This window comes from Pelobates fuscus, chromosome 8 (assembly GCF_036172605.1).
Source record: "Pelobates fuscus isolate aPelFus1 chromosome 8, aPelFus1.pri, whole genome shotgun sequence".
NCBI classification, from domain to species: domain Eukaryota; kingdom Metazoa; phylum Chordata; class Amphibia; order Anura; family Pelobatidae; genus Pelobates; species Pelobates fuscus.
Genome location: NC_086324.1, coordinates 115,461,699 through 115,488,353, shown reverse-complemented (window position 1 = coordinate 115,488,353; position 26,655 = coordinate 115,461,699). Strand labels below are relative to the sequence as shown.

General features: G+C 42.8%; 1 protein-coding gene across 1 annotated transcript in view; it reads right to left on the bottom strand.

Annotated features, from left to right (window-relative positions):
- The window catches only part of KATNIP (katanin interacting protein), a 357,151-nt gene that overhangs the window by 329,656 nt on the left and 840 nt on the right, over positions 1 to 26,655 (bottom strand). Inside the window, exons 2-4 of the mRNA XM_063430236.1 lie at positions 8,892 to 8,947; positions 3,196 to 3,269; positions 1,029 to 1,189 (exon numbers count right to left, since the gene is read on the bottom strand). Coding sequence (XP_063286306.1) covers positions 1,029 to 1,189; positions 3,196 to 3,269; positions 8,892 to 8,947 — 291 coding nt within the window. The remainder of the gene's footprint in view (positions 1 to 1,028; positions 1,190 to 3,195; positions 3,270 to 8,891; positions 8,948 to 26,655) is intronic.

The following is a 26,655-nucleotide window of genomic DNA, read 5'->3' as shown; positions in this document are numbered from 1 at the left end:
TGCAGCTCCTGTCCTTGAGCTTTGAGCTGTACCTGGCAAGCCTGGTACCCCGAAGGAATCAACCACACTGCTAGATATAAACAGAGCTACAGAATAAACTGCCCCCTCATAAATAATACAAACAGCTCACACACACACACACACACAGTCTGCACAAACACAACCCCACCAACAATCCACACACATGCACACAACCCCACACATACACAATGTGACATATCCATCCAGACATACACAATTCCACAAGCAGCCCCCATTCATAGGTACACAATACCACAAACTACTCGTGAACATATACAATATATCTCATTTGTGCACAAATACAACGATACAAAGCAACTGCAGTATAAATAACAAACACAGAATATGGCAACATGCATACCTCAATTTAAAAAAAAAAAAATAAAAAAAAAAAGGCCATCACAATCTTATTTCGGCACAGTGCTGCTAAAAGGTTCCCTACCCCTGACCTATAAGATATATCCCAATTAAAAGATGCATGCATTTAATTATTTTGCTGGGGATTTTTCTAAACTCTATTTATAAAGCTTTTACAATTCCTCGTTTTCTTCCCCAGGTCAGATTTTCTGTGGCTGTACAATCACAGATTTCCCATGGCAAGTCAATAATAGGTCTTTGGGAAATTGCCTGCCTCAGGAATTTAGTTCCAGTGAACTAAACAAACACGAAGTAACAGGACCAGTTGTCTTAGTCACAGCCAGTGTGGTGTAACAAGGTTAATTTCTAAAAGTGCCAATTTCTATTGAAATCTGTACTTTTTGTGACATGAAAAAAAGGAGTGGACCTTTAAATATGTTGTCCTTGTATATCCACAGTTTGGGAGCTATTAAAATCTGAGTTTTTAAAGATTAAATGAGAGAAAGGCTGCAAAGGAAATAACATGAGTCATTGCACATAAGCTACAGGGGAGAAATGCAGAAAAAATATGATATTTAGGCTATGCTATTAATTCCAGTCTGTGAAGTGTCAAATACCTAAGCAAATATGCACACATAAAAAGAACTCACGAGTCACTTTGGCAATTTTTGAACCACCTCTTGGTAAATATTGAGTACTCTGCTGCTTTTTCGAGTTCGCATTTGCTCCATTAAGATATACCGAAAATCCTTTTTCCAGATGTTCCAGCTTTATTTCGACAGGATTTTTTGCTTTATAGCAATTTAACACTCTAGGAAAGACAATAATAATATTAAATATTCAATACGTTAACATTATATATATATATATATATATATATATATATATATTTTATTTTTTTTGTTATTTTTTTTACAACATTTTAGCACTCTAACTCTACATGTAGCTATTAATTGCGGACATATATTTCCCCAAATTAAAAGAACACTCGGAGCCCCATAAACAGAGCACTGTAGGGGTTAGGACCTGGATGCACCGACACACCCACAATATAAGTAGTCAAATACATTTCTAACACTTTGATTTCTTAGCTGGGTTCGGCATCAATATAAATACCCTGAGACTCTCAGCCATGCAGTTGGTTTAAAAATAGTTTAACTACTTACTTGATACTGTAGTGGGTATGATGCCTAGAGTGTTCTTTAAAACCTTTGCCAGATTTAGATTTAAAAGAAAAAGGTTAGGCAATACATGGTGTGGATATCATGTAAAAATTCAGTGTAATTACTGATGATTGCCATTTATAGTTCTGAATTACAACTTGTATGATTCACAGCATGCCTTCGCCCAGCAAAAAGGAATCATGAGTTGTAATTTTTACAAAATAGCTGGAAGGACATCTTTGGGTCATCCAGGCATGAATGCACATCAGGATTACATAAAGAGGAAGGGGGCTGTCTATCCACAGAGCCCACCTGAAACATGGCAAGCATGGGCTGAACACCCAAAAAGAGTGTAGCAGCAGGCAAGTTAGGTTAAGCTGCAGTTGCTCAGATAAAAGTAGAGTCTGACTCAACATGGTTGCTTAGCCAGATTGAAGTGGAAATCAATCAATCAATAAATTGATTATCTTGTGTATCTGCCCCTTTCCAAATTGGTTATGGTGCATGCATGCTTTCCCAAGTAAATCACACCAGACACATGTTTCCCGGTTGATGAAATACTCTGGAATGTTTATTCATGGGGGACGACATGTCCCTTTTAAAGCAAAATTACATCATAAGCATTGTCATAGATAACATGAAATAATACATTAATAATTGGTTAAAGGACCACTATAGTGCCAGGAAAACACTCATTTTCCTGGCACTATAGTGCCCTGAGGGTGCCCCCACCCTCAGGGTCCCCCTCCCGCCTGGCTCTGGGGAGAGGAAAGGGGTTAAAACTTACCTTTCTCCAGCGCCGGGTGGGGAGCTCTTCTCCTCCGATCCTTCTCCACTCCTCCCATTCGGCTAAATGCGCACGCGCGGCAAGAGCTGTGCGCGCATTCAGCCGGTCTCATAGGAAAGCATTATTAATGCTTTCATATGGACGCTTGCGTGCTCTCACTGTGATTTTCACAGTGAGAATCACGCAAGCGCCTCTAGCGGCTGTCAATGAGACAGCCACTAGAGGCTTTGAGGGCTGGATTAACCCATTTATAAACATAGCAGTTTCTCTGAAACTGCTAGGTTTATAAAAAAATGGGTTGACCCTAGCTGCACCTGGCACCCAGACCACTTCATTAAGCTGAAGTGGTCTGGGTGCCTAGAGTGGTCCTTTAAGTGTTTTATTCAAAGCACGCCCTACTGGGTGTGCCATCTTATGTCATTACTGTCGTCATGAAGTTCTCCCCCGGATTCCAGCGCCATCTTGAAAATTAGATTGTTTAGTCGATGAGTGGGGTACTCCTGAGTGACATCTAGAGGTCATTTTAGTAATTTATTGAATAATACTGATTATAACTGAATGGAGTAAATAGGCATTTTACTTTAGCTAATATTCTGTCCACAACACAGATAAGGTGAAATATCCTCAAAAAGTTGATATAAAAGAAATCTCTTAATTATAAATATCTAATCAAAGAGTACATCAATTAGCCTTATTTCATATTTTAGTACTCTACATGTGTTAGGTGTACATTTGAGTTTATATGGCCACTAATGCATTACACAGTGAGATAATTCAAAACATTTTTTGGAAGCAATTGTTAGAACATACATTTACATGTTTACCAATACATACATTATACAAATGCAGTTTTACAATTTGTAATACCTGTTTCTCTGTTGCAGATAAATTAGATAATCATCATGTTTCTCTTCAATGTCAAATCTAATGCCATTTTCATTCTGAAAAAAACACAAGCAGGAATATTTACGAATGTAGTGGTATTTTATGCAAATCATATACCAATGTGTTAGCACTAGCAGTAGCTTTCATTAAAAATGTTATTCATTAAAACTGGTTAACTAGATCATAAACAAGTTATGAGGGGGAATTATCATATTTTAGTATTATGAAAGGATCACTATTGGGTCCAGGGCTGGATTAACATAGGGGCTGATGGAGCTGCAGCTCCAGGCCCATGGATTTAAAAAAAATATATATATATATTGTTTTTACATTTTTTTTATTTTTTTTCACACACTACTCTTAGGGATTCCAACTGGCTTATATTTTATTGGCACAGCCAGTATTTGAGGTTGCCTTGCTGGTGCCAATATTGCAGTGATACTGGCAATACAAATGCTGGTATTTTTCTCAGTATAAACAAGAGATTACTCTGCAATACCAGCACTGGCCAGTAGGGGTCGCTGTGTGTGGAGACAGGCAGGGATAGGAAGTTCCAGCATATCCCTCCCTGCCTATCTATACTCACTGATCTGCAGGAGTGCAGCTACAGAGAGTCTAGACAGCAACTCCCACCCTGCAGAGATAGCCTACAGCTCAGGGAAGTAAGGGATGGGGGGGAAGGCTGCAAGGAAACATACACTGAGACACTAAGGGACATTGGGAGACATTATGACACAGACACATGGGGACACAGTGTCCCCAATGTCTCTCAATGTCACCATGTTTCCCAGCCAGTGTCCCTGGTGTCTCAGTGCCCTCTAGTCTCCCAGTGCCCCCAGCCTGCCAGTGTCTCACTGTCCCCATGTCTCCTAGTGCCTCCATGTCTCCCAGTGCCTCAAGTGTCTCAATGTCCCCATGTCTCCAAGCTAGTGTCCCTAGTGTCTGTGGCCCTGGTGTCTCAGTGTCCCCATGTCTCCCAGTGCCCCCATGTCTGGCTGACAATGAATATAGTTAAAGGGACACTGTAGTCACCAGAACAACTACAGCTTATTGAATTGGTCTGGTGAGTAGAATCATTATCATCAGGCTTTTTTGCTGTAAACACTGTCTTTTCAGAGAAAATGCAGTGTTTACATTACAGCCCAGTGATAACTTCACTGGCCACTCCTTAGATAGCTGTTAGAGATCCTTCCTGGGTCATGGCTGCCTAAAATGCATCCAAACATTCAGTATCTCCTCCCTCTGCATGCAGACACTGAACTTTCCTCAGAGATTCATTGATTCAATTCAGCTCTATGATGAGATGCTGATTGGCCAGGGCTGTGTTTGAATCATGCTGGCTCTGCCCCTGATCTGCCTCTTTGTCAGTCTCAGCCAATCCTATGTGGAAGCACTGTGATTGGATCAGGCCACCACTTCTAATGATGTCAGAAGACTGCTTGTTTTTCTGAGTCTAACAGCATGCAGAGTTACAGCTTCAGGCTTGAATACAGTAAGATTTTGCTATATTTATGGAGGCATGAGGGGCTAGATGGTGGTGTTAAAACTATAGGGTCATGAATTCATGTTTGTGTCCCTGAACCTATAGTGCTCCTTTAAGTTAATGCTGGCTTTGGTCTCTCTAACACTGTGGCATGTTCCCTTTCTTCTACACTCACTACATACAGTGTTTCTCTGTCCCAGACTATATACCAGGAGCTTCTGCCTGCTATTAAGAAGGTAAGGAGACAAGTGGAGCAGCGAGTGCTAGGGGAAAGTCCTTAGAAAGTGTTGAGTGAGCGCATCTTTAGATGCATTTATGCCAAGCTCAGGGTGCTGTCTGCATAGTATCAACTTAGTTGGCCAGCTGCATGCAGGCTGGCCTTCTAATTCTTTGGGCAGACATGTCCTCTTTTTGGGCATGTTCGCCCCTTTTGGCAGGTTACGTGATTTGTGTCAGTGGCACACCCTTCTCTGTGCCCATTGACTTCCTGCTTTACTGGACACTGCTGTTAGGGTTATGGATTTACTTGAAAGATGAAAACATAAATTAGTGAGAGATTAGCCTAGGGTATGTGTTTTCTAGCTGCTGTTTTCTTTCTCTCCAGCACCATCTCCATCAGATACATGACACTTGGGAGTGTTTTACTGTTTTTGGTCAATATGATTCTGTAATTAGGCCCGTCATAATTGTCAGCACCAGGCCCACTGAGCTCTTAATCTGGCCCTGATAGGGTCAGGAACACAAACGTGTATAGTGAATGCAGTGTATTTGTGTAGTGTGTGTGTGTATAGTGGATGTGTGTTGTGTAGGTGTGTAATGTGTGTAAAATGGGGGGGGAGGGATGGGAGGGGGATATGGCATTCCCTGGTGGTCTGGACTGTGCAGTGGGCATCCACAGCAAGCTCTTACTTACCTCCCCTTCAGCACCCCCGTCTAAATTTTGTGGCCAGCGTGCCGCGCAGAGTGTTGTCATGGTAACCGTGGCAATGCTCTGATGGCTGCTGGTCTCGTGAGATTTACACAGGGGAGCTGAAGGGAGCTGCTGGGAAGGTAAGTAAGAGCTTGCTGCGGGCCCGGCGGTCCTGGTCTGTATTATCGGCAATATTGGTATCTCTATAGACCGATATATCGGCCAGACCGATAATCAGTCGATCCCTAATCTTAATGACGTAGTCTGGGTGCCATGTGCCCCCCATTTTAACCCTGCAGTTTCAAAACAATGTCATTCTGCAGGAACAGCAATGTTTTCATTGATGGGCTAATATCCCTTTAGTGGCTGTCATCCCAAAATGACCATTGATTGGCACAGCATGGCATTTTGCCATGCATGCATATTAGTATCCCAATGGGAAAGGAGTGGATTGGCTGAGAATCAGCCAAAGAGAAGGAGCTTCACTGAAGAGGCCAGCACTGCATCACTAAAGTCGCTTTTTTAGCCCTAACATTATTGGCCGCTTAAATGATAACAAGGGCACTAGTTTGTATTCCTAACACTATACAGTATTGTTACTTTAAGTCCTCTTAACACCCTATGTAAATTAAGTGACGTTAACACCTCTCAAACTTTAAACCCCCTTTACCCTAGCCACTTCTAACAATTTATTTAACCCTGCATGCATTTATACATCTGAATGCACTCACTATAAATCACATGTTCAAACACAACACATTATAATCAGAAATATACACATAAAGAAAGGGAAAATTAGAAATTATAAAAAAAAATAATATGAAATTAAGAAAAGCTTTATGGGATGGGTTAAAATGGGACAGGAAATGGGAAAAGGACTGGGGTAGGGGAGTATAGGGATAACAAAATAAGAATGAAATATTAATAAATATACATAATAAGTGTGTCGTGATCAGAGAGAAGGGGAAAAAAGTATTGTGTTTCAATGTGTGAGAGGTGTTGTACGAGTCTAATGATTGATGCATGCTACTTTACAAATGTGTGCAATTGTATTTGTGTATCCAACAATTAATATTGACATAAACATCTGTCCAAACACCATACCATTATTTCCTGCATCAATTCCTCTAGGCCAATCATAGGTAAAGGAAGCCTTTTATAATATCCAATTTAGGTCTAGAAACAATACCATTTAATGTAAACATTTGTGCTACTAGGTATCTGTAGAGGTAGCCGTTAGTAATGGTTTGGTGCAAAAGATGGGCCTGGTGGTTTGAAATTACTCTGTAATTTTTAGCTGCACATATCAGTGTCTCTTAACAACAGCAGCTTATGGTGGATATTCAGCAGATAAATTGTAAATGAGCCCTACATTGGTATATTACTCTGTGCCTTTATGTTTTGTTGTTGTTTTTCCCATTGCTCGTGAATACAGAAACATAATATTTTATAGCAAGCTTACAAAAAAAAAAAAAAAAAAGCCAGGAAATGAAAGAAGCAAATGAAGCGTGTTTAACCAAGATATATACAAGCAATATCACCATACCATTAGGTGACCAAGCCGGCTGCTTAGGGCATGACCTAAGACAGGCGGGCAAACAATGTATCAAGACATTACAGTGAAGAGAGTCTGTGTTTAACAGGTTTACATATATGGTCACTCCAGACACACACTGGGCCCCATACACTGACTCGTCCCCCTCATGCACCCTAACACACCGTGACTGTCACTTACTCCCTCACCCTTTCGCATTTCTATCCCTAACCCCTACACCTACCCCATCACTCACCCACTTACGCCTGTCACATTCAGCCTGCCCTCACTATATCACACTCACCCGTCTCGCACTACCACAGTTGCCACCCTACTACCTTATCACAGTCACCCCTTGAATGTTGTCATTGTCACACAGTAACCCCCTACATGAAACAAACGCTCACCCTAAACACAAGACAAAAAGACCACAATTAGCCCCTCAAACTCACAACACATGGCAGCAACTACGCCACACACATGCTCAAAGACACACGCACTCTGACAGACCACCCTGTTCCTGGATTATAAATCTTTTTGTATCATTCTCCTGTTTGTTCGGTGGATTGCGTTCACCTCTTATTTTAAGATTATCCTTTTCGAATAACGAACAAACCACCAAATGACAGACCACCCATATGCAGAGTGTACCGCTTGTTGACCCTGTTAACCTCTGCCAACACCTCAGTAACCGCAGTATCATCAACGTTCTAAGTGTTCGGCTGGGTGGTCGTCATTCGTATGTGCGAACACGTGGTGGTGGCCATCTTTAGCCGCTAACACAGACAGCGGTGTTTGGTTGTCAAGTGTATGGAACTAAAATCGGACACTCGATGGCACGAACACCGCTGGAACTTCTACCTCCATCGAAGTTCGGGAAAAGGTGTGGGAATTGCAAGATGTTTGTGGAAACAAAATCCCGAACAAGAGACACAAACTTGGCATATTCACAAATGATTATGTTTGGTACTTTATTGCAATTCGTAACCCTGAAAGAGACCGACCGCTCAGCCTGATTTTGTGGGACTCATAGGACTTGAGGGGGTACATGGTTAATAGATATATATTTTTGGGATATAATTATCGTGTATGTCCTGGACCTGAGAGTTAATGTAATTATTTGTGTGTTTTACAGTAGTCTTCTTTCAGGTCCAGTGGGCAATGCCCCCTGGAATATGTTCCAGTAAACACCCTGCATGGGGATCCACATAAAAGGCAGTGTGTGGTCCCCATCATAAATCAGTTCCAGTTTTACACTCAACACAGAGCTTTGTCTTGTGCTTGTAGGTAACAGCTATAAAAGCTATTTCACTGCTCTTGGGATTATTGCAGCTCACTGTGAAAACACACAAAAAAAAACAAAACAAAAAAAAAAAAAAACAAACATACATTTCTGGCGGTGAAACCCCTCTTCCCATTGCGGTGTCTGCCACACTCACAGAGACACACATTCACACACAAGGTGCACAATGTCAGAGACACAAGCACAGTCAATCAGGATTTCACACACATTCTAAGGCACATACACAGGTACATAATCCTGAAACACAGACACACACAGTCAACACACAACACTCACAGAAACAGAGCCCAGGGCTCCAGGACAGGCCCCAGTCTGACACCCTGCTAAAGGAACTGGACAACTTTGATCCATCTCTGCTTGAAGACATTATAAATGTGATATTTTAATAAATAAATACATTGATAATAAATTAAACATCACAATTTAAATATATGCTAGTTATATATACCTCAATTTTGTCATTCGATTTGAAATTATCTTTCTCATCACTTTTCAAAGATTTACCTGTAAAGATTAAAACAGTTAGATTCATTATCTATAACACATTTTGATTAGTTCTTAAAACTATAATGAACAACTTTAATGGAGTGATAATCCACTAAACATATTAAAAATAAATAATTTGAATAATATGAATATTCACTTTTCTTATGTCAGGACCCTGCTCTCCAGCCTTCTTACCTCATGCTCCCACACATCATTTTCCTCTCTCTTCGCAGAGGCACTGCGCCAGAGCGCACCCTCCTGGCAGACTGGCAGCATGTCTTCAGCATTGATGGGTGTGGCATCCCGTTCACTGCACCACTGAACCGCGGAGATCACCATGAGTCCCACACGGGTGTAGCAATGGGAGAGACCCTAGGTGCCAGAATGACACCTTCTAAAATTGGAAACTGGCAGATCTAATAGAGGGACATGTGCTGGGGATGACGGGAGTAAGACATCCCTCTTTTTTTCCTATTTTAACTGCAATGCCCCTTAGACTTCTTGGATCTTACTTTCTATGTATAAAATCTGCAATCTCCTGCCTCCCGAAGTTAGGAGCAAAATTATGTGACAGATTATGCTTATTAATAACTTCTAAAATCTTCTAAAACAATTTCTGAACCCTGCCAAATAATTAAAATATCAATATACCTTTTACATAGCACCAAGTTTGTGCCACAAGGGTTGTTGTCCCATAGGTAGTTTTCTCCAGACTATCCATAAAAACATTGTCATAACTTGGTGCCCATGGCAGTACCATTGATTGGAAGATACAATTATTCATTAAAACCAAAGAAGTTGTGAGTTAAGATGACTGCAATTGGTTTTAATGAAAATTATCCAAAAGTTAGGTTAATTTAATTATCTTTAATAAACTTAACAAAAATATACATTGCTTAAATCTTATAGAGACCAAGTTTATACTATCAAATAGATACTTATTTTTTGTTATTGCAAAGTTGCAACATTACTTCAAATTTATGAGTGTAAATTAAACATGAGGGTTATAACATATGAACAAGAAAGTTCAGTATACAGTGAATGCATAAGATTGTTGTACATCTATTACATCGTCTTTGAGCGTTACACATTTCTGTGGATTTTCAGCGGGTTTTAGTGTATAAAGAGAAGGAGACCTATGTCTACTGCAGGCCTCTTGTTGCTCGAACTGCTGTAACACGTGACCAACATTGTATACCTTTACTTTTTCTGTATCATGAGAGGGGGAGGGGTGGGGGAGAAAGGGGAGGAGGTTGGCAGTTGTGTGCCCTTTATGTCAGATTCCAGTGGGTTACATAGAGTTGTTTTTGAGGTATGCACTCCAAGGTTCCCCGGTGGCGGTGTAAAAATTGTATTTGTCTGTTATAGAGTGTCTGATCTCTTCCAGGCCCCTGATAGTCTCGACCCTTTGTATCCATTCCCTTATGGATGGGGGATTTGGGTGCTTCCAATACACGGGAATGAGTTGGTTAGCAGCCAAAATCATATGGAGTAGTAAGGTTGCTTTTGGTTTGGGTAATGTTTGGGATGGCACGAGGAAGATGAACGTGTCAGGTGTGAGCGGGAGATGTATGGATTGTTTGAATTTGGCCCTGTATACGTTTCCAGTACTCTTGTATTGTTGGGCACGACCACCATTTGTGTGTCGAGTTCCCTTCTGCAGTATGGCACCTCCAACACCTGTTTGGAAGTGATGGTAAAAGAGTTTCATTTGGATAGATGGTACTTTTTTTTGTAATTCTTTATTGAAGTAAAGACATCAATTAGGTACAACTGGTGGTGTTACAAATACAGTTATAGACTCAAATTTACCATGAGCAGACAAACATTGTATCTGAACCTTGAATGCGTGAATAACCACAGTTACAACTTAATTTTCCACTTGTGCGATTGTTTTTTTTTTTTTTTTTCCGTTTCACCCCGTGTTTTCTCATTTATACATACATGAAGAAGAATTTGTGGGTGATTGTATCGCAATGAATGGCATAGCCAAAAGTTTAAAGGTAAGGGTGTGGCACATGGTCGGCAATGAATATTAAACTGATCGTACCTGCTAGTGCAATTAAGAATAATTCCATTATGCAAGTGTAGGACATAGCATAGGGGGGTCCACTAGGTGTTCTATAGTTAATAATTGAGGTAGACCAGGTATCTGTGACAATTAGCCAGGTATTACTCACTAGGGTCGAGCTATAGTAATTGAGTTCATGAGACTGGCCTTATCCTGGGTCTCGCATATCTCAGCAAAACCGCCCCCCATAGGAGCAGCAGTTATCATTACCCCTAACCTATCGGAAGGAAGCGGGGGTATCCCTTCTGTCTAAAGTCAGTAACCGGGTTCGGTCCGCATGCTTGTGCCCTCACCAGAAGTGTTTCTGTCTTGGGTCCGTCAGTGCTCGAATGTGGAGGGTCATGGGTTGTGGATGCAATCAGTCGTATTGTGAGATATAAATTCGTCGAAGTATCGTTCCACTGTGCCCTAGTCCCCCTAGCCTGAGGTCCTGTATGAAATAATGGGGTATAGAATGTGTTAATTAGGTGAACAATACCTTCCCATCTACTGCTTAATTGTGTTATGAGTAATATGAAGGTCGTGATGGAGAAGGCCATGTAAATGTCGCCATGGTGCAGGTAGTTCAAGAGTATAAGCTGTAGTGCATGCACTTGGGTTATTAGGTGGGGGAGGGGAGGGGGGGAGGGGGTGGGGGTGGGGAAGGGTGAAAGGGGTGTAGGGGCCATGGCCGGACATGGTAGTACTGTAAGTCACTGTATGTAGTGTAGCGGTCAGTGTGCATCTTAAGTTTTTAGAGATGAGGTGTTGGAGGTGATTAATAGTGGCCCAAGGCCTCGTGTGCTGTGAGTTAGGAATTGGTAGTGTATAACGTCGTGCAGGTGTTCCACCACCGTCCCTTCTGCTCCTGTCCACCCCAAGGCTGGCACCTCGCAGGTGAGTCATGCGAAGTAGTGGTTGGAAGAAGGGTAAAACGAGAAGGCAGGATAGGGGGGGGGGGGTAGGGTTGGTCACGGTCCATTATGTGGGACCCATCTCCGTAGACATGCCCTCCGATGCCCCGGCACTACCAGTGTCTCGGCGGCAACGCGATATATATTGGAACCACGGGAACCACATCTCTGCGTGTTTAGTACCACGGTCCATCAGGGAGGCGTGTGCCGCTTCAGCTGCCTGTATGTCCTCAACTCGTTGTATCCAGTCCTCCTTAGTGGGTATCCTGGATGTTTTCCAGTGAACCGGTATGGAAGCTTTAGCTGCGTTCAGGAGGTGCCTGAGTATCGACTTCCTATATGCCGGGATTGGCTGCGTCGAGATATGGAGTAGCGCTAGGCCTGCGTTCCAGTCTGTGATGTCTCCCAGGATAGATGTTATCTCATCTTTTATCATTACCCAATATGTGGTGATGTCTCTGCACGACCACCAAATGTGGGCCATAGTGCCCCTGTCCGAATTGCATCGCCAGCAAATAGGAGAGATGGATGGGAAGATCTGGTGTAGTCTTGCCGGTGTTCTGTACCATGATGAGATCAACTTATAATTTACCTCTTGGTAATGCGAGCTCATAGAGCTCTTCTGTTGCCAGATGAGTGCCTTATCCCATTGAGAGGTTGAGAAGGTCATTCCCAGTTGTTCTTCCCAATGTCGTTGGAATGTTCCGGTGGCAGGTATGTCGGCTGTTATGAGATTCTGGTAAAGTACCGAGATTGCATGGTCCAGGGGTTCACCTCCGTAGCAAAGATTCTCGAACCAAGATAGATTCCGGTGTAGGCGATCTTTGTGAGGCATGGTGTTATAGTAGTGTGTCAGTTGTATATATCTCAAGACGGCGATGGGGGTCTTAGGTGCACCTTCCAGCAGAGAGTCCAGAGTGCGAAGTTTCCCAGCCCCTAGTGCTCTGTATATCGGGATATATGTCCCATAGGTTGTGATAGGCCATGCGCTGGGTGGGAGCCCACCACCCACCGATTTGTTATACGTCAAGGGGGTCATCGGGCTAGGAGCGGGAGAGATGTGAGTTTGGCCTCTCATGGTCCTCCATCCCTGGATCATCTGCAGGACTGTCCCTTCTTCTCGGAGTTGTGAGACCGTGTGCCCATCGCCTCCCCAGATCTTAGCCTCAATCGTAGGGCCTATAAGGCCTCTGTCCAGCTCCACCCATTGTTTCCAAGTAGCTGTCACGTGCCAGTCCTGGATACGTTGTAGTACTGTGGCTTGGTAGTACTTCTTGAAGTCCGGCAGTGCTAGGCCTCCTCGCTGTCTGGGTCGAGTAAGTATATCATATCGCAGCCTGGATCTTTCGCCTCGCCACACATATCTGATAACTGCCGATTTCAGGGGGGAGAAGAAGGTTGTTGGTAGAGCAACTGGGATGGTCTGCATTAGGTAGAGGAGTCTCGGGAGTATGTTCATTTTCAGAACTGCAATACGACCATGCCAGGAGATGTGTGGATGTGACCATTTGGTGAGGTCAGCGACTATCTTTTGTGACATGGGTTGAAAGTTGAACCTGTATATGTCCGACGGGTCTGTGGGTATCCAGATGCCGAGGTACTTCATTTTGTCATGACACCATCGGAACGTGAAGTGAGGTTTCAGCGAGTTGTAGTCTGAGGAGGGTAATGTGAGATTCAAGGCTTCGCATTTCGCAAGATTGAGCTTGAACCCTGATAGTTTCCCGTATTTTTCAATTTCAGAGAGGAGACAAGGTATGGTGGTTCTGGGGTTGCGTATGAAGAAAAGCAGATCATCCGCGTACGCCGCTACTTTATGACATTTCTCCTTCCAGTCGTATCCCTGGATGTCGGGGTTCAAGCGGATCGACTGAAGTAGCGGTTCCAGCGTTATTGCGAACAGCAGGGGTGATAACGGGCATCCCTGACGGGTGCCGTTATTGATTGCGAAGTCGGTTGTCGTGGCTCCGTTAACTCTGATCGTGGCCCTGGGTTTGCTATACAGTGCTGCTATCCAGGTGAGTAACCGTTGCCCGCATCCCATCTGTTGAAGCGTTGCTATCATATAGTTCCAATTAACGCGATCAAACGCTTTTTCAGCGTCCGTCGATAACAGCATTAGGGGGGTTTTTGTCCGCCTGACGTGGTGCTGAATGGAGAAGAGTCGGAGAGTGCTATCTCTAGCCTCCCTGCCCGGGATGAAACCGGTTTGGTCAACGTGTATCAATTCTGGAAGGAGTTGTTTCAATCTAGTAGCCAGAACCTTGGTACATAGTTTAGCGTCCACATTGAGCAGGGAGATCGGGCGGTAACTGGCGCAGGCCAGCGGGTCTTTCCCTGGTTTTAATAGTACCGTGATGGTGGCCGCCAGAGATTCCAGTCCGAAGTTTCCCCCTTCCCCAACCTCGTTAATTGCCTTGGTCAGCCAGGGAATCAGGGTATTGGAGAACTTTTTGTAATACCCGACCGAAAAGCCATCCGGTCCCGGGGCCTTGCCGGATTTGGAGGATTTAAGAGCTGCCGTGAGTTCTTCAGTGCTAATCGGGGAGTCCAGTATCAGGGCCTCGTCCCGGGTAATTGTGTTCGCGATGGTGCCACGTAGGTATTCCTGGATCCGCGTAGATTGTCGCGTCGGAGACTCTCTGTCTACTGGTGAAGGCAGGTTGTACAGGCTTTGGTAGTATATCCTAAACTCCTCCGCGATTTTTTGCGGAATGGGCGACACTTCTCCTGTCGCGAGCCGTATTTTGTGTATCTGTCTGTGAGGCGAGGGGCCCTTGAGAATTCTCGCCAGGTATTTGCCCCCTTTATTCGCGTGGGCGTAGTAGAAGCTTTTTGAGCGCCGCACCGTCCTGAGGTGTCTTTTCAGGATGAGGTCTCTAAGGTTCCTTCTTTTTTCCATCAATTCGCCGTATACTGCGTTAAGATGTGTTCTTTTATGCTGGCGTTCTAGGTGCGCTATAGATTGGTAGAGGTCGGTCATTTCCCGCATCGCTTCTCGTCTCTTGATCGTGGCAGTGCGTATGAGTACACCTCGGATGACACTTTTATGGGCCTCCCAGATAGTGATGGGGACATCCCGGGTGTGTCATTGTCCCTGAAAAATTGTTCCAGCTCTTGAGTGATTTGTGTTCTGGTTCCCGGGTCCGATAGGAGAGTTTCGTTAAGTCGCCATGTCCACCTAGACGGTCGGAATAGAGGGGATTCTAATTCCATTATAACTGAGCTATGGTCTGACCATGCAGCTGGCTCAATGTCGGCCCTACGTAACCTAGATAAGCCTTCCTGTGTAATAAAGAGGAAATCAATGCGGGAGTATCGGTCGTGTAAGGCTGAGTAATACGTATAGTCCTTAGCCGTGGGATTTAGGGTTCTCCAACAGTCGACTAGCCTCATAGAGCCCAGAGATTCTCGGATGCTTTTGATGTGGCGTTGTGACAGGCAGCTATGCCCCGATGAGGAGTCTAGTGTCGGATCTAAAGGAGCGTTGAAATCGCCTCCCACCAGAAGGATCCCGTCCGTAAAATCTTCCAGTTTGTGTAAGACATTACGTAAAAAGGGAGCCTGTTTCTTATTGGGGGCGTATATCGTAGCCAACGTGTAAATTTTGTCGGTTATAACGCCCTTTAAGAAGAGGTATCGCCCTTGTGGGTCAGATTCTCGTTCTAGTTCCCTGAACGACAGCTCGGCCGCCACGATAATAGCCACTCCTGCCCTGTGGGCCGATGGGTGGTTGCAGAAGTAGGTGTCAGGATAATGCCTATTGTGCAGTCTGGGCGCCGAGCCTTCCTTGAAGTGGGTTTCCTGGAGCATGGCAATCGAGAGTAGAGTACTTATTCTTCAGGGGAAGTAGGGTTTCTGCGCCGCCTGGCAAACTCACTTGGTGGGGATCTTGCTTCTCTGCGCCTGCTCCCTCTTTGAGGTCTCGGAGGGAGGTTTGGAGGGCCCAATATCCAATTCGGTATTGGCAGCTGGGGAAGGCCGAGCTCTTCCAGGAATCCCGGCACGTCGTCTGGCCCCCTGAGGGACACCCAGTGGTTACCTTGTCGTGCCATGAGGGCGAACGGGAATCCCCATTTATATGTAATGTGGCGGTCTCTGAGGGCATTAGTGACCGGGCGGAGTGCGCGGCGTGCCTCCAGGGTGAACGGGGACAAATCATTAAATAGCGACACTTGCGTCCCCCTGTAGGGCCATGACTGTCGGTCCTGTGCCTTTTGCATGATGGCATCTTTCGTTGGGAAGGAATGTAGGCAGCAAAGAATGTCTCTCGGGCCGTCCTCCACAGTACGCGGTCGTAGTGTTCTATGGGCTCGTTCGAATTCGATCACTTGCGGTGTGGGTGTCTGGAGTATAGAGTTGAATAGCTCCGTTAGTACCTCCACCACGTTCTCAGAGCTCTCCGATTCAGGCACGCCACGGACTCGGATATTACGCCTTCTGCCCCTGTTATCTACATCCTCCAGGTGCCTCCTCATGGACAGGAGCATCCCTCCCTGGCGTGCCACCGCCGTGTCTGTAGTTTGGAGGCGTGTTGTGAAGGCCGCAGCAGTCTCCTCCATGGCGGTAATGCGGCCTGTATGCGCGGTCACTTCTGCGCGGAGCCCCGCCAGTTCTGCTCGGACCGCCTCTTGGATGGATGTGGTAAGGGTTTGCAGGTCGGTTTTAGTGACCATTGCGGCTGTTAGGCTCTGCAGCTTCTCCTCGATCCTCTCGAAGGGAGCAGTGCCAGGATCCGCCGTGGACAGCGACGCCATTTTGGGGCTGCTCGGCTCCCCGCTCGCGGTAGAATGCGGGTGCAGAAAACTGTCCAGGGGTCTTTGAATTTGTTTCCTAGGAGTCTGGGGGTTGTCTGGTCGCTTCGTGCGACCCATTTAGCCTTAGTAAGCGCTTTGTAAGAGCTGTTATGAGGGATAGTGGAGCGGAGCTCTTCTCTCACGCGTCCATCTTGGTCGGCACCCAAACCACGCCCCGGATAGATGGTACTTAACACCCAAACGCCTAGAGAGAATTTTCCTAGAACTACCAGACAGATGCTGGAAATGCAAAACTGCTGAAGGCAACTTGATTCACACGTGGTGGCAGTGCACACCCATAAAAAATATCTTGGAAATAAGTCATCAAGATAATATACCAAATAACGGAAGTAAAACAACCCTGTAAGCCAGAAGTGGTTTTATTAAACTTGCACTGGCCAGAAAGGATACAGAAAACATTAATGGTGACATTACATATTATGACGGCAGCTAAATTACTCCTTGCAAAAAATTGGACAGCAGAGACAATTCCAAATATTAATGAATTAATAAGACAAGTAACTTGGTAAGCACGAATGGAAAGAGGTATACTAGTAAACAGATATAAATAAATAGAGGACTGGGATACATGGATAAAAAGACTGGATGATCTACTAAGCTGTCAGTGTCCCACATAAAGACCATACTTCTCTCTCAGACAACGTGAAAAGAAAGAAGGTAAAGCAACCCTGAACCGGGCAAACAGACAAATAAAATAGTAAAATATAGAAATTAAATCGGATGGGAGGGATAAGTAGAATATCAAGCAGTAACATATTATTGATGATGGCACTAAAGCCCGGTTTTTACATAAATAATACAAAATTATGAAGGGCAGGTACAAGTCTAATAATAAAAAAAAATAAAAAAAGTAGTAATTATCTTTCATAAAATTTGATCTGGTGGCTTCTATTCCTTTTTGATGTTCTAGAATTGTGTAAAGGGAAGTCACATCTAGAGTAACCCACATAAAATGAACTTGACATTCTATTTAACTTGTGTATAAGGTGCAAAGTGTCCTTTAAATAAGAGTTGTCATTTTGTGAACAATTCTGCAGAAAAATACATCTATAAATTCCGAAATTTTGAACTGAGTGAATCTATTCCAATTATTATCAGTCTACCTGGTGGATTTTCTTTAGATTTGTGCCCTTTTGGTAAAAAAAATGGGTATTCTTGGGGATTTGTTTTTAATATCAAGGTAGGTTTGTTGATCGTTTAAAAGTCTATAAGATTAATTTACATAATATTCTGTAGACTTTACAATTACACCTCTACCCTTATCAGCATTTTTAATTACTATGTCTTTTCTACCTTTTAGATTTTTTAAAGTTGTTGATTAATTTTTGGTTAAGTTATTCCATTTATTTGCTTTAGTATTTTTTTTTTACCTTAAACCTCAAAGTCTTTATAACATATTTTGGAACACCTCAATTTGAGAACCTCTATAGTTTCGAAAAAAAAAAAAAAAAAAAAAAAAAAAAAAAAAATATATTATATATATATATATATATATATATATATATATATATATATATATATATATATATATATATATATATATATATATATATATATATATATATATATATATATATTATAAAAGAATCAGGTCTACCCAACAGTCAAAAACATGTGAATAGAGACCATATCTCGAGATTTAGACCAATAGATTATATATATATATATATATATATATATATATATATATATATATATATATATATATATATATATATATCTCGAGATATGGTCTCTATTCACATGTTTTTGACTGTTGGGTTGACCTGATTCTTTTATAATAATAATAATAATAATTAAAAAAAAAAAAAAAAATACATTTTAAGACAAACTTCTGGGTGTCTATGGGCAAATTTCAGACCTTTATATAAAAGATGTCTTGTGATGTGAGGGGACAATTAGATATATTAAGAAATCCCAATTTTTCTATATTTCTGTTTTTCCCACTCATTCTCCTCTTTCCTGTGGTGTTGGGACTTTCTAGTGGGGCAAATCTTTTGTTGAGACAGAGTTTGTGATCTTGGTTGGGAGGACAGGAAGAAAAGCTATAGTTCAATGCCTAGAGCATTATAATAACATACAGTGGGACCTCGGTTTACAAACGCCTTGGTTAATATAATTTTTGGTTTACAAATGAAAATCCATTGAAAATAATGCCTCAATTTACAAATATTTTTGCACCTGGGAGGTTTATAGCACCGCCCCCTGCATGCTGGAGCCTGTGGGTAGCACGTGGCGTCGAGTGTGGAGTTTTGGAGTGGCTTTTGCATCGAGTTTTGGAGCCATTCTGTGAATTGTTTGCAGTTGTTTTGGGAGACTTTTTGGTGCATTTCTCAAGCTGTGGAAGGGTAGGAAGCTGAGCTTCGTTGTTTGCATGCCTTTTATTGTGTGTTCTGCATTGTGGGTTGGTTTCCATGCCAGCTCATTTTGACTTTTTCTGACCTCCAGAACGGATTAATTGGTTTTCAATGCAATCCTATGGGAAACCTCGTTTCAGTTCACAAATTTTTCACAATAAGAAACGCCCTGGCGGATGCATTCAATTTGTAAACCGAGGTCCCACTGTACGCAAAAAAGTACCACACACTCTGTCCCTATACATTGCAATTCATGTCCATCTTTTTCAAACTACTTCAATTGTATTGTTATAGACAATTGGACGAAAGAGGAGGAGATCTGATGTTAAAATTAAAAAAAAATTAAAATTAAAAAAAAATTTAAAGTGTTTTCTTGTGGGGGCGTGGCCTGGAGCTCAAGCGCAGCGGTCGCATGTTGGTGTAGCTCCGTGCTACCACGGCCTAAAACTAGCGGAACGAGCACCTAAAAGGCGGAAAATACTGCACCCACGATGATGTCACAGACCAAGGGTCGCAGACAGACTGAAAGGAGCGAAAAAAGTGATTTCTTTGCCGCTCGGAATGCCCAGGGGAAATTGCCGGCGAGACCGGAGGAGTCCCAAGATGGCGGCCAAGATGAAACCTCTGCACCGCAGGGACACCCAAAAGAGGACGGGCCCGCAACCCAGAGCATGATTCAAAAAATGCTGGACGATATGCACCAAAAGATACAACTTACCCTCCACACATCACTTAACGAAATCAAGTCTGAAATCCACGATCTGGGCACACGCACGTCGTCATTGGAAGACAAGATGGCGGACCACGCCGAAGCCTATAATGCCATGCGGGCTGAAATGAACGAAATGCAAGACACAATGGTGGCCTATGAGAACAAGCTGGCAGACATGGAAGATAGATCCAGACGAAATAACCTGCGCCTGAGAGGGATTGCAGAAACGGTCAGCACAGCAGATCTGCACGCATACTTACAGGGGCTGTTTAAACTCCTTATCCCAGACATGCACCAAGACATGCTCCTACTAGACAGGTACCACAGAGTTCCTAAACCGAGATTCCTTACATCTGAAGAGCCCAGAGACACCCTAGTGAGACTCCACTACTTCCATGTAAAGGAAGATATCATGAGGGCAAACAGACAACGCCCGAACCTACCATCACCTTACCAAGGGATTACAATCTATGCTGATATATCGGCAGTGACGCTGAAAAAAAGGAAAGCTTTTGCAAGCATCACAGAGAGCCTGAGGCAACATAAGAAGCCATATAGATGGGGATTCCCAGTCAAACTACTGGTTATGCACGAAGGCAAGATGACAGCCATCACGTCTCCTGAAGCGGGTATTCAAGTATTGAAAGATTGGGGCCTACCACCGCCGAAGACACCACCCCAGGCCGCAGGACGGACCACGCTACCTCCCACGTGGAAGAAGATCACCAGAAACAGATAGGGCCGTAGCCCGCAACCTAAGACTGTGGCAGGTACCTCATAGAGACATTGAGACTGGGACTCTAAAAGGGACAAATGCCCGCCAAGGGGTCCAAGGTCGGTAGAATCACCATGTTCTTGCGGTTACACTCCTAACCAATAAGGTAAAACCGGGGACCTGGGGGCGACTCAATTGATCTCATCAACCATGGGACTCCTAATGGGAAGGTTAACGTTAATGTTAAAGGTAATTTTAATGTCTAAAGATAACTGGTGCGAATACCAATGATCCACCCAACACAGGCCGTAAGACCGTTGTGGACAGGCATGGAAGTAAGATACTTCCTACCCCACAGTGCCAAAGTTAGGCACCAAGCCATTACCATGGCAGTATGTTTAGTTTTATTTGTTTATGTTCATCTGTTAGACCACCATGTTTTTCTATGTATACATTCATTGCAGGTACCACCTCACACCTCAACACCCCCTATAGCTCCACCTCCAGATGGGAATAACCCCAGATATTGTAAACGTCACAGGGAGTGGACACCATGTTCGATGAAGCTGGGAACGGTGTCCTTCCCCAAAACAGATAGCACTAACACACCACAAATCGTAATCCGACTGTACAACCCCCCATGAAAATATACTCTCATAATACTAAAGGGCTTAACCACCCAGCGAAGCGTGGGCTGCTTCGAAAAGATTTGCAGAAACTAAAACCCGACATAGTGTGCCTACAAGAAACCCACTTCAAAGCCAATGCACATTCACCTTTATTCCGACAAGATTACCCCCACCAATTCCACGCCACGTACTCCAATAAATCAAAAGGGGCATCAATACTTATCAGTAAGGATGTGGCGTTCACACTAATATGTTCAGAGGTAGACACAGAGGGCAGATATGCTATGGTGGTGGGGACATTTAATGGGGTCGTATATTCCATTGCAAGTGTATATGCCCCGAACCAGGAACAAAGAAACTTCCTCCACAAGGTGTTCAACTCCTCCAGCGCCACAGGATGGGGACCCTGAGTGTGGGGGCACCCTTAGGGCACTATGGTGTCAGGAAAACCACTTTGTTTTCCTGATACTATAGTGATCCTTTAACCCCTTAAGACCGGAGGGCGTACAATTACGCCCTATTTTGAGCAGCTCTAAACGCCGCCGGGCGTAATTGTACGCCCTCCGTTTTTTTCTTACTTCGGGTCGCCGGCGATCGCGGTTAGGGAAACTCCCAGGGTGCCCCCCGCGGCACATCCGTCCTCCTGCACCCCCCACCCCCCTGTAATGACAGTTAGTCCCCCTGCTGGCTGGAAATAAAATACAAATAATTAAAATCAGTGTCAAAAAAAAAAATTATAATTATATATATATATATATATATATATATATATATATATATATATATATATATTAATTACACTGACAATATTTTGCTATATAATTGAGTTAATATTTAGCTAATGACGATATGTACTATGTATCTATGTTCCCTTGGTTAGGGTTGACACATTTGTATTTACTTTATTTTTATAGTTATTTATCCTTTATTACATTCTGACTTATTTACACGAGAGTATGTTTCACATACTGGTTACACATAGGGTTAACTTCAATTAATTATGTAATTCAAACATGTTTACGTCATTAATGACATCATTCTGATCCATTGTTACATTTCACCTGTTCACCTCCAAATAGGATCACTGCATTTTTTGCATATAAGGTATCCATCTCACATACACAATCGTCTTGACAAAAAGTATTTTACAGACTGAAACGTCGACTGGAACGTTGTGTGAATTTGTAATTGATTAATAAAGCAACAGATGCAATTTACCTTGAAAGACTCATGAGTGCTCTCTACTGGTATCGTATACAATTTGGTTGGAGACAGCACCGGAGAATTAAAAGACCGGGAGCATTGAGTGCTGGGACATACATACACACATACACATACATATATATATACACATATATATATATATAGTAAGACAAAAAATTCCTGCACTCCAACTTCTTTGATTATAGCCTGGTGCACAGTGAAAAAAATATCATATAAAGTAGAAAAAATACCGGCACTCTAGGTCTTCCAAGTAATGGTGTTTATTTTCAGATCATCCAAGGTCAACGTTTCAGCCCTGGTTCAGGGCTTTCATCAGGACACATAAGAAGCATTCATATAAATGACAGGCTTATATAGGACTGTATAACTTATTAAACACTCACCCGATCAGCTGTTGGGAATCAACCGCGATATCCGGCGTCTATCCTCGCCTAACTGCGCATGTGTGTAGCTCCGGGAATGCCCTGTCCGTCACCATTCAGCTGGATCCCCCACGTGACGCGGCTACGTCACGTTGCCTTAGCAACCGCAGATACATCGCGGCTGTGGGTAGTCCTCCCGTGCTTACATAAGCCGTCGGGAGAATCCCTCCTCTCGTCCGTGGGTAGATGGTCCAGCGAGGTGACGGCAGAGTCACTTCCGAGCCCCTTCTCGCACAGGAGAAAAAGTTATAGACAATAAACAGTGAGCATGAGCTCTTAGAGGGAAGATCTCTATATAATATCATCAAGGGAATCAACCCCTTTATATATAAAATAATGTGACCTGCTCAATTCAGAGCAGTAATATTGCTATATACTATGTACATAAGTAACAGTGAAAGTGTGAGAAACTATATACAAAAAAGGTGTGTATAGTGTAAAAGTGATATGTACATATGTATAGTGATTTTAGAGTGTCAAGCTCTTTCAAAAAAAAGGGGGGGAAAATTCTATCCCTTTGTACAGTGAACAAAGTAAACAAAGTAAATATGACCCTATAGAGAATAGGGTAGAATAATTGTTGTGTCTCATTTTGAAGGAGAATCGTGTATAGAGTGTGGGTATCTATAGGACCCTTCTACGAAGGCGTCTCTTCATCTGTGAAAAATCTAAAAAATTATATAAACAAGCAATAAGGGTAGTATAATAATCCCCTACTGTATAACATCTCACTAATGCCACTTAAGATAGAATATTATATAGTGGCATGAAGAGGGCTATATAGAAAGGTACTGGCAGTCTTCGGTTGATCCCATCTATCAGCTGTGGCGGTGTTCAAAAGTTATATCTAGTACATATTTGCAATATGGAAAATATATATAGTAAAAAAATATATGATAGAAATATTTGTAATAAAAACTAAAACATTCAAGGGGGAGATAATGCACCCATTTTAGAGCCCAATAGTCAATTCTTAATGTGCGTCATAGAAAGGGGGTGAATGAGCACTTCTCATTTAACCCCTTCAGGGACAGTGTATCCAATTCCAATGGCCAGTATATTTCACGCTGCAGTAGAATTTTTCCTCTATCACCTCCTCTAGCCATTTCTGGGGTGTGATCGATGGCCAAACATCTCAGGGTAGCAAGTTGATGAGCTTTCTCTAAGAAATGTCTGGCCACAGGTTTGTCCGACTTGCCATCACGATAGGCTAGTCGGATACTGGACCTGTGGCCTCGTATTCTCTCGCAGAGAGCTGTCTCCATTTTCCCTATATAGCTTAGTCCACACGGACATGTAAGCTTATAGATCACAAACTAGTATATAGCAATATTACTGCTCTGAATTGAGCAGGTCACATTATTTTATATATAAAGGGGTTGATTCCCTTGATGATATTATATAGCGATCTTCCCTCTAAGAGCTCATGCTCACTGTTTATTGTCTATAACTTTTTCTCCTGTGCGAGAAGGGGCTCGGAAGTGACTCTGCCGTCACCTCGCTGGACAATCTACCCACGGACGAGAGGAGGGATTCTCCCGACGGCTTACATAAGCACAGGAGGACTACCCACAGCCGCGATGTATCTGCGGTTGCTAGGGCAACGTGACGTAGCCGCGTCACGTGGGGGATCCAGCTGAATGGTGACGGACAGGGCATTCCCGGAGCTACACACATGCGCAGTTAGGCGAGGATAGACACCGGATATCGTGGTTGATTCCCAACAGCTGATCGGGTGAGTGTTTAATAAGTTATACAGTCCTATATAAGCCTGTCATTTATACGAATGCTTCTAATGTGTCCTGATGAAAGCCCTGAACCAGGGCTGAAACGTTGACCTTGGATGATCTGAAAATAAACACCATTACTTGGAAGACCTAGAGTGCCGGTATTTTATATATATATATATATATATATATATATATATATATATATATATATATATATATACACATACACACACACACACATTAATTCTACACATATATGTATGTAATATTTTTTTACATAATTAGGTATCCTAATTAATTACAATTAGCGGGACCTGCCTGACAACCCATGCCTAAAGTATAGGGAATTTAATTTGCTAGCACTATATTTAACCCTATAACTTTCCAAGACACCATAAAACCTGTACAGGGGGGGTACTGTTTTACTCGGGAGACTTTGCTGAACACAGATATTAGTGTTTCAAAACAGTAAAATGTATTACAACGATGATATCGCCAGTAAAAGTGACTTTTTTTTTGCATTTTTAACGCACAAACAGCACTTACACGGACGGTATTATTGCTGCAATACTTTTTACTGTTTTGAAACACACATACTTGTGTTCAGCAAAGTCTCCCGAGTACAACAGTACCCCTCATGTATAAGTTTTATGATGTTTTCAAAAGTTACAGCGTCAAATATAAGGCTTGTGTTTCATTTGTTTCACATTAAAATTTGCCTGATTGCTTACGTTGCCTTTGTGACCCTATGGTAGCCCAAGAATGAAAATTACCCCTATGATGGCATACCATTTGCAATAGTAGACAACCCAAGGTATTGCAAATGGGGTATGTCCAGTCTTTTTTAGTAGCCGCTTAGTCACAAACACTGGCCAAAATTGGCGTTTTTTGCATTTTTCACACACAAACAAATACTAACGCTAACTTTGGCCAGTGTTTGTGACCAAATGGCTACTAACAAAGACTGGACATACCCCATTTGCAATACATTGGGTTGTCTACTATTGCAAATGGTATGCCATTATGGGTGTACATTTATTTCCTGGGCTACTATACAGCCTCAAAGGCAACGTAACCAATCTGGCAAATTTCAATTTCAAATGTAACACACTATATTTGACCCTGCAACTTCCCAAAACACCATAAAATCTGTACATAGAGGGTACTGTTTTACACGTGAGACTTTTCTGAAAACAAATGTGTATTTTATTGCAGTAAAAGCAAATTGTATTATGACATTGACAGTAAAAATGTCATGTTGAACTAAATAAATAACACAATTTCTTATTGTCTCCCATTTTTTTTTTTCATATTAAATTATGTTTCATAGCTAAATATTTCCTCTGAATAAAATGATATATAATAAGGGGGGTGCATTTAATATGAAAGAGGTGAATTACGGTTGGACAGACATATAGTGCAAATGCCAGGTTTCGTTTACGTTTTGTTCTGTTCACAACGTGTACATTTGGCTCAGTCCTTAAGGACCACTATAGACACCCAGACCACTTCAGCTCAATGAAATGGTCTGGGTGCAAGGTCCATCTAGTTTTAACCCTGCAGCTGAAAACATAGCAGTTTCAGAGAAACTCACTGAGGGTTAATCCAGCCTCTAGTGGTGCTTCCGCAATTCTCAATGTGAAAATCACAGTGAGAAGACGCTGGACGTCCATAGGAAAGCATTGAGTAATGCTTTCCTATGGGCGGTTTGAAAGCTCGTGCAGCTCTTGCCGCGCATGCGCTTTTGGATCTGACGTCGGAGGGGGAGGAGAGGTTACCAGCGCCGAGGGAGCCCGGCACTGAAGAGAGGTAAGAGGTTGAAGAGGGGCCCTGAGGGTGGAGGGGGGACCTAATGACCCTATAGTGCCAGGAAAACAAGTGTTTTCCTGGCACTATAGTGGTCCTTTACTCTCTTAGGAAATGGAACGCATACATACAACGCCTGCACACACGCAAGAGAAAATAGCGCATGAAAATGAGGTTTGGAATGCATTTCTGAAAAATTGAAGCACAGCTGTGACGACTTAGAGAAATCAAACTGACTCCACACACAAGAGACTAAAACAACTTTACCCCTGAGGAAGTCCGGGCAACCTGACAAAAGGCGTAGGGTTGGGCCACTGTAGTGAGTTTATAAATTTCTCTAATAATGTTAT